This window comes from Condylura cristata, unplaced genomic scaffold (genome assembly GCF_000260355.1).
Source record: "Condylura cristata isolate star-nosed mole 26May11 unplaced genomic scaffold, ConCri1.0 scaffold00028, whole genome shotgun sequence".
NCBI classification, from domain to species: domain Eukaryota; kingdom Metazoa; phylum Chordata; class Mammalia; order Eulipotyphla; family Talpidae; genus Condylura; species Condylura cristata.
The window spans coordinates 17,608,138-17,616,480 of NW_004567129.1; the positions used below are offsets into that span (position 1 = coordinate 17,608,138).

Sequence of the window (8,343 nt, forward strand, 5' to 3'; positions counted from 1 at the left end):
CGTGAGTCTCTGGGATGCCAAAGACACAACAGTGAAATAATTTTAGACAACTCTTAACTGAAAGTTGTTCAGAAGTACTGAGTCAATAAAACCAAACTGACCCAGGAAAAGGGGGACTGGGTCTAGAGAGCCGGGGTAGGTGAGAACAGGATTAAGTAGAACTGGGCTCACTCCTAGACAAGCTGGGGAACTTGGCTGAGGCCAGGGCCTGGGAAGTAGCTCCTGGAAGCCCACCTATGCTCCTGCTGAGGGGACCAGCCCAGTCACTGCCAGAGCCACCTGGTGTCCCTCCAGCCTATAGCATGGAGACACCCACCCTCTGCTCTAGCCTAATTCTAAACCATAGCTGAGGTGACATGAGAAAGGGGGGACATTGAGGGGACATTAAGAAGGGCACACAGCCAGGGTGTTCTTTCATACAGACTCTGCTGTCACTCTTTTGGAGAGACCCTGCCAGTGTGTCCAGTGGGCTCAGACATCAGAGTATTCACGTGGGCAGGAGGTGTCGGGCTAGTCGTGGCCTGGTCACGGCAGACCCAGAGCGAGGTGGCGTTCCTCGGAGTCACAGGCTACCGGGTCCACGCCTGCCTTCCAGCCCAGGCTCAGACCTGTGGTGCAAGTTAGCATGAATCCCTGATTCCCAGCTCCGGGGTCAGGTGGAATCTCTGGGGAGTAACTACCACCCCCCGCCCCCACCATTTTCAGCTTGGAAAAGAGCCCTAGGCCCTGGGATGGACTGGGGAGAGGAATGATGCAGAGGACAAAACAGTACTCACGTAGGATAAGTCCTCCAGGCCTCTGCCTGGGGCCTGCCCTGACATACAGCTGCTATCAGAGCCACTAGAGCCACTGGCGGATGGGCACTGAGATAAGACCTCTGAATCCTCAGGAGCTAGGAAGGGAGAGCTGTCAGGAGGGTGGCCGAGACTGAGCCGTGCCCTCCCGCCTCTGGACAAGCCCAGACCTACTCAGAGACGGCTGGCTAGCCAGCTCCGCTTCTGCCTCCAGGGCTGCATCCTCTGCGAAGCTGGTGGAATACAGGGGCCGGTGGAGGCCACGGAGAGCTGGATCTCTGTGTAAGTGCAGGTTGAGGGAGCCCAGTACAGAGCAAGAAGCAAGGTCTCCGGGATGCGAGCTTGAGGCCCCCAGGTAGGGACTGTCATAGTCAAACGGAGCCACAGCAATGGAAGCCCGAGAGCGAACTTCTGCACGAGAGAAAGGGTCAGGTTGGGGCAGGCCTGAGCACATCTGGGCCAAGGTCCAAAGGGGCACACAGACAGGCTGACGGGGCCACCCTGCCGCACGCACGGCTTTCCCTACCCCGGCCCTGCAATCTTCCTACCTTGGCACTTTAGGATGTAGTTGATGGTGCGGTCGTTGATAGCTTCCTCGCTGGGGGCGATATCCCAGAAAGCCTTGCTCCCCACACCCATGGACACCATCTCAGCCATGCGCACCTCTGGGTGAAGAGAAAACATAGCTGGGGCCTCTGGATGCCAGCCTTACCCTTGGGCTTCTATCCACCCTTTGCCCTTAAGTCTTTCCTGTACCCCCAGGCCCAACAGAATTGCCTCCTGGCACCAAGCCTTTCTGTTGCCAGGCTCCTTAACAACCTGGTGGGCAGGTGTCACAACTGGCTTTTAAAGACAAGGCCTTTGCTACTCAGAGAGGTTAATGATGTGTCAGTGACAGCAGTGGGGACCCCCTGATCTTTCCCCCGTACTGGCCACTGCCGCTGGACCTCCTCCCAAGTGCTTCCAGTCCTTGCTAACTCTGTGGGGAGGAGAATGGAATATGGGATGAGTAGGGGGCAGGAACCTACCCTTGTTATGAACAGCCTGCCTCCAGAGCAGGCGGGAGATGTCAGCTGTCCAAGCCTGCTTGGTGGCCAAGCTGGTGGCCTGCAGCACAAAGGTGTCCCTGGCCTTGCGACGACGGAACCAGATCTCAAAACGTAGGTTGCTATCCCCACAGCACTCGGTGAGGCCAAGGTCTGCCATCTGCGGAGAGGGGCTCAGTGAGGCGGTGTGAAGAAGGTCTGGGACCGCAGAGGGCAGAAGTGGAGCCAGGCAGACCTACCTTGAAAGAGCGCTTATAGGCAAATGTGTCCACGCCCGTGGGCCCTCTCCGAGGCTTGCTGAAGAGCAACAGATCCTCAAAGAGGAAGATGCGGCGCAGGGACTTGTGGCGCCCACAGCGTACCGTGAACTCATCCTGCCGCACCAGCTGCCCCTGCTCCTTGAGGTTAACCTGTCAAGTGGAGGCCCAGTGGATGGCCCGTCTCTCCCCTCCTCCCGTCAGGCCCCTCCCACCACAGACTGATGACTCACGTCGCAGCCCTGGATGGCATCCATGGCCAGCAGGTCGTTGCCGTGGCGCAGCTGGAAGTGCACGAGGCTCTGGGCAGCCTGCAGGGCACTCAGCTCCTGCACAGGCCCGCCACAGGCCCGCGCCAGCTCCCGCAGCAGCAGGGCATACTTGCTCATGCGCTGGATGGGCTTCAGCAGGTAGGAGGCCAAGTCCAGGCGGTCCCCCAGCGCCTGCTGCTTGTCCTGCAGGTGGCCAGGGACCATGAGGAGGTTTCAGGGTGCTCCCTCCCCCCCAGTCTCGGGTCCCCCTACCTTGAAGAAGCTGTGACCACAGCTGGTCATCAGGGCATCAGAGTGAGGTTTATTCTTGCTGTAGAGCGCGTACATCCCGAACTGCACCTTCTGTGAGGACACAGAGTTCAGGCGGGTGCAAGGGGCCACATCAGCCTCAGCTTGAGAGGACTGTGCCAAAGGATGGCCCCAGGGACACCTTCCCTCGCAGCTCCCACCTGCCCTGCACTAGATGAGGGGTGACCTGACAAGAAAAGACGCAGTGGGCCTTCCCTGGTGGCGCAATGGGTTGGGGTACAGCACTATGAAGCGAGCCCCAGCCACCTCAGCACGAGTTCAATACTCTGCTGGGGAGCTGACCCACATGGCACGGCAGCTGCTCCCCACAGCAGTGTACTTTGTCGATCTGCCTGTTCTGCTCCTCACTCTGTCCCTTGTGAATCTTCTCACCCCCTGCACCTCTGGCCTGTACCCCAGTTCTGTATGAATAAATAAATAAATCTTAAAAAAAAAGAAAAAGAGGGCCCTCCCTGGTGGCGCAGCGGGTTAAAGCACAGCACTGAGAAGCTAAAGCTGCTTCCGCATGAGTTCGATTCCTGCCTGCCCTGGAGGTGACCACATAGCGTGGCAGACCTCTCCTGACCCGCCCCTGCTCCCCTCAGCAGTGTACTTGGTCGATCTGCCTGTTCTGCTCCCCGCTCTGTCCCTGGTGAAGCCTCTCGCCACCCCTGAGCCTCTGGCCTGTACCCCAGTTCTGTATGTACAAATAAATAAATCTTTAAAAAAAAAAGAAAGAAAGAAAAGTAGCGCTATGCAGAGGGAGCCTGCCTATAGGCCCTCTCAGGAATGTGGCCCGTGTCCAGCTCTGCTCTTTCTGCAATCTGAGAACACTGCTTGAGCCTTGCTTCACCTTGACCCTCCTCTCCTTAACCCCAGCTCAGCCACCCGGAGCAGTCCCTTAACCACTGGGCCTCCCCTCCCTGCCCCAAGGCTTTGTGCTGTCTTCCCTGTTGATGCAGTGCTCTGACCCCAGCCGCACCGCCTGGCCTGCTCAAAGCTAGCTTCTCGAGGCTTTCTCAAACTGCTCTTACTCAGGCGGAGTCGTCCCCTCGTTAACTCACAATCACCTGTCTAGGCTGGTTTTTCCCTCTCCTAGCTATGCTCTGGAACAACCTTTTTTCGCTTGTATGTCTCTTATACTAAACTATGCAGTCCCTGAAGGGCAGGGGCCTCGCCGGTCTCGCCCAAAGCTGTACCCAGCAAGGCCTGTCCCCAAGCATGTACTCATCAGTTCTTGGATGCATGTGGCAGAATCAGCTGGAGGCCTGTGGGCCACGGCACTCACGTGTCTCAGGAAGGCATAGGCTACCCGGGGCGGGTGTCGGGTGCAAGCCTCCAGCTCACGCAGGAAAAAATGGCGGTGGAAGTCCCGCAGCTTCTCCAGGTTGCCAAAGAGGTGGGCACGCTGACCACGGAGGCCCTGGGGCACATCAGGGCGATCCAGCTCAGGGAAGTAGTTCTCCATGGTGTAGTCCAGGGCACGGACGTACTCCCGCTCCGTAGCCACCATCTCTGCCAGCACCAGCTGGAGCCTACAGGGCAGGGGGAGTCAGGACCCAAGACATCTGCCCTGCCACTGCCCTCCCTGCCTTGCCCACTGTCTGCACCTGCTTGGGCTCCTGGGGTAAGGGCTGCCCGGTGGCGGCATGGTGGAAGACCACCCTGGCTGGGCACCGCCTCCAGCCTCTGGTCCATGGCCAGCAGCCGTAATGGCTGCTGCATGATGGCCGGAGTGGGCCGACTTGCTGAGACTCCAACCCAGGTTCCGATCAAGGCTGTAAGCCTTCCTCAGGGGCGGGGTGGCAAGTTCACCCGGGGCCTGGCTGACACCTAGGCTGGCTGTGCTGCCCACTGGTGGCTGCGGCTTCAGTGCATCTTCCAGCTTCTGGTCCAGGGCCAGCCAGGTGTCTTGGCAGCGTGCCCAGGCCCAGCGGCACTCTTGGCGAATACCCTCAGAACCCAGCCCTGTGGCCAGAGCCCACATCTTTCGGAAATGGGCAGGAGGCAGGTCAGGGTACTTGGCCCAGTGCAGCTGCAGCTGTTGCAGCACGACCTCAGGGCAGTCCTGGGCCAGCTCTGCCAGTACCCGCTGTCCCTCCTCAGCCCATGTGGAGGCCTGCAACACAAAGGTACGGAATGAGGGTTCCACTGAGACCACAGTGCCTTCTCCCCTAGCCTCCCCAACCTGCAGAAGGCTGGCTGGCTCACTGGCTGAGTTTTGGGGTTAGATGGAAAACATGAACAGGCAGGATTATGAGGCTTTGGTATAGCTCCAGGGAACACTTGGGATCAAGGACAGGACCCCTCACACACCTGCTTGAAGAATCTTGACAGCCTTTCAGCGTCTATCAGTCGCTGGCGCCGCTGGGCCAGAGCCCTAGAGAATTCAGTCAGCTGGGCTTTCAGAGCCAGAAAGTGGGCACCCCTGGGGCCCAGTTCAGCTGTCTCCCAGCCAGTTAGGGGCTGCAGAAACTGTTCTCCTCGCCTAACTTGTTCCTGGAGACAGAGACTGCATTCAGTTGGCCAGGTCTAGTGGTCTAAGCTCAGAGCTTTTCCACTGACATCTACACACTGTGACAGAAAATCTTCCCTCACTCCCCATTCTTTACACTGCCCGTCCCCCAGACCTAGTCTCTGCTCAGCTCAATTCACCAAGAGCCTTGTTATCATGTCTTTGTCACACATTCAGGAAGAGCCATCTGCACTGTTTCTCTCTCAGACTCGCAAACACACATATAGGACTTTGAACCTTTAAAGGCTAGATTCTAAGAGAGAAAGGACAGCTTTGCTTTCATCCACCCTGCATTTCTGTCCTCACCTGGGCGACCTGGTGCAGCTCCTGAAATGAGCCTTGGGCCCGCAGCAGCACGTCTAGCGAGGGCTCCGCTGGCTCCTCCAGTGCAGGCCAGCCCACCTGCTGCAGCCACACTTCAATCTGGAGGACACAAACAGGGAATGGGGAGCTGCTGGGCGGGGGGAGCATGATGCCTGAGATGGAGAACAGGGCCCACCCAGGTGCACAGTTCCCACCTGGTGCAGCCCGCCCTCCTGGGCCTCCAGCGTCTGGATCAGCTCCAGGGCCTGTATGCGCTGGTTACTGTGCATGGTCAGCTGGTGCAGCAGCCCATCCACATGGCCATACAGCTCGTCCACCTCATCCACCGCTGGCCTAGTACAGGGCACCAGGTCTTACTACACCCTGTCCTGGGCCCACAATCCTGGCTGGTTCTGAGCCAGTTCTGAGTCACTGATAGGGGATATGTTGGGCTGGGGCAAAATCAGGGAGATGGGCTGGCACCTACTTGTAGTCTGGACTTAGGGTCACCTCTGGGACCTCCTGCTTCAGCAATGACAGCTCCGAACCCCCCTGGCATTGCAGCCATGCCAGTCGGGGTGAATCTAACACATGTTGCATCAGGACCTGTGCCCGCTGTAGCAGCTGACTGACTTCCTGTGATTAAGGGCAACAGGGAATAGAGGTGGAGGTGACATGGGAGAAAAGGAGACAAGCTGCATTTGGAGAGGCCTTGGGAGGGGATGCTTACCCCAGGCTCCACGGGCTGGGGCACAGCCTTCATGCTCTCGATGGCCCCCCGGAGCAGGGCACAAACCACCTGGCAGCTCTGCAACAGGGCTTCCAGACGCTGTGAGCAAGGGCAGGCATGACCAGAGCAACACATGGGGCTCATCCAGTCACCCTGGATTTCAAGCCTCCACAGCCATCTCTACACTCTCACACCACCCCAGGAAAAGCTGCCCTGCATGCCGAGTTGCCTGTGTACCCCCAGCCTGTGCCCACCCACACACTGACCATCCGGAAGTCCATCCAGGCCTGGTGACAGTAAGGCAAGCCTCCTCCCAGTGAAGCAGGCAACTCCGAAGTGGAGACGTGTGCCAGCAAGCTCTGGTAAGTAGGCAGTTGCGCTAGCTGCAAGAAACAAAAAGGTGCAGTGACCCAGGCCTAACAGGGTAAACACCCCACCTTCACCCCTGGGAACACCACTAAGTACCTTTAGCGCTGAAGGTGCCTCCTCTGGCATTTTTCCCAAAAGCAGTACCTGGTGCACTGACCCTGGGGCTGCTTCCTGAAAAGAATCTGAGTTAACCCACCCAACCCTACACAGAAGGAATGGGGTGTGCGAGCACTGGGAGGCATGGGAAGGGGTTGTAATACTGTACTCACTTGCAATTGGCTAAGCCCCCAGAAGAGTGAAGAACTTGGGGAACAAATTCGGGCATCCACTAGCACGGTCAATCCCAAGGCCTGTACTTTGGGTCTAAAGGGGCAAGCTTTGGTTTAGCACATAACTGCCAGAGCCTGCCACCTCCTGTCTCGGAGCCTGCCTCCCACCCTGTTTCCCCCCAACCTGGGGATGCTTCGCAGGTACAGCAACAGGCGAGTGACTTCATGGCTGCTGCACTTGGGGTGAAGCCAGGCTGGGCTGTGGGCACACAGAAGCAGCACTGCCCGGCCTTCTACATCCCGAGTTCCTGCGGGGAGAAGTCAGTGAACACCTGCCTGATCAAGTCACCCCACCTCGACCACCTCTAGTACCTCCTGGCTACCTGGCAAGGCAGCCATGCCACTGGCCAGCAGCTCCCAGGCGAGGTCTTGGGCCAGGAGGAAGTCAGCCAGCTTAGGAAGTTTGGATTTGCTGGGGTCTTGGAAAGGGAAATGGCTGTGGTCTGCAATGGGCCACCTACCCTCAGACCCTCCTTAGACATGGGCTTCAGCCTGGGTAGGACCAGAGTCCCCACCAATTCCTGGCACCCCTCCACGCAACCCCACTCCCAAGAAACCTTGCCCTGCCTCTCTTACCTGTCTCCAGCAGCTCTGACGAGGTCTCAGGTAAGGAGTGTCCAAGGTCCACAGAGTTGCTACCCAGCTCCCCACGGCCAAAGCTGGCTGGCACTTCCCTGCCTGGAACTGGATCCCCTCCCCCATGGCTGTCCCTCTCTCTCTGTGCCAGGCTGAGTTGCACCGACATTGGGCATAGGAGGCTCTCCACAACAGAAGTGGTTGGTTCTCCTGATGGGACTGAAGAACCTCCTAATCCATCCTTTGGGCCATCCCCTGACCCATCTACAGCCATCTGCCCGGGGGGTAACAGCAGCTCCCCAGAAAGGCAACTGCCATGTAGCCCTTCACCCTGGGCTGCCCCTGCCGGTGATCTTGGAGGCCCAGGGTCCTTGCCCTGGACCTGGGCAGCAAGTTCCTCCTCATCCCAGGCATCCCTAAGACTGCATACAGCAAAGCTCCAGTCGGTGGCATGGCCTTGGGAGTCTAGGGACTCAGCCCCACCCTCGGGGGGCCCTTCCATCGCCCCCTCCTGAACAGTGGGTCTGCTCTCAGGGCACGTGGGAGTCTGAATATGACCCGGGGCCCCACTCGTCCAGGAACCAGTTTGAAGGTGACGGGGCAGGGTTCAGTGGGTGATGCAGAAGCACTAGGCCATCAGGCATGCCAGTCTCGGTGCCGTTCAGGGTGCTCAGATGGGCAGCAGCGCCGGCCTGAGGGGAGGAGAGCACGGGGGGGGGGGTCTCCCTCCTGCCCAGCTCGCGGCCCCCATCGGCGCTCGCGTGGGCCCCAGGCCCCACCTTCCGTAGCTTAACGCCAGTCTTCGCGGGCCTAAGACTGGCGGCCGCTCGCGCCTTCGCCCCACGCCGCCTCGGGCCGGCGTTC

The 8,343-nt window shown here is 58.9% G+C and overlaps 1 protein-coding gene across 1 annotated transcript; it reads right to left on the reverse strand.

Moving 5' to 3' along the window:
• Nucleotides 1-3: 3 nt before the first annotated feature.
• PLEKHG4 (pleckstrin homology domain containing, family G (with RhoGef domain) member 4) lies at nt 4-7,984 on the reverse strand. The gene is made up of 21 exons (XM_012730586.1): nt 7,480-7,984; nt 7,227-7,322; nt 7,028-7,151; nt 6,844-6,937; nt 6,671-6,745; nt 6,472-6,588; nt 6,206-6,304; nt 5,963-6,111; nt 5,691-5,829; nt 5,479-5,595; nt 4,974-5,156; nt 4,268-4,776; nt 3,946-4,192; nt 2,622-2,711; nt 2,331-2,552; nt 2,080-2,250; nt 1,823-2,000; nt 1,343-1,459; nt 969-1,205; nt 777-892; nt 4-608 (listed from the first exon to the last, which is right to left on the reverse strand). Exons 1-21 carry the CDS (start codon nt 7,979-7,981, stop codon nt 603-605), a joined length of 3,588 nt encoding a protein of 1,195 aa, XP_012586040.1. The 5' UTR covers nt 7,982-7,984; the 3' UTR covers nt 4-602.
• Between the last annotated feature and the right edge of the window lie 359 nt (nt 7,985-8,343).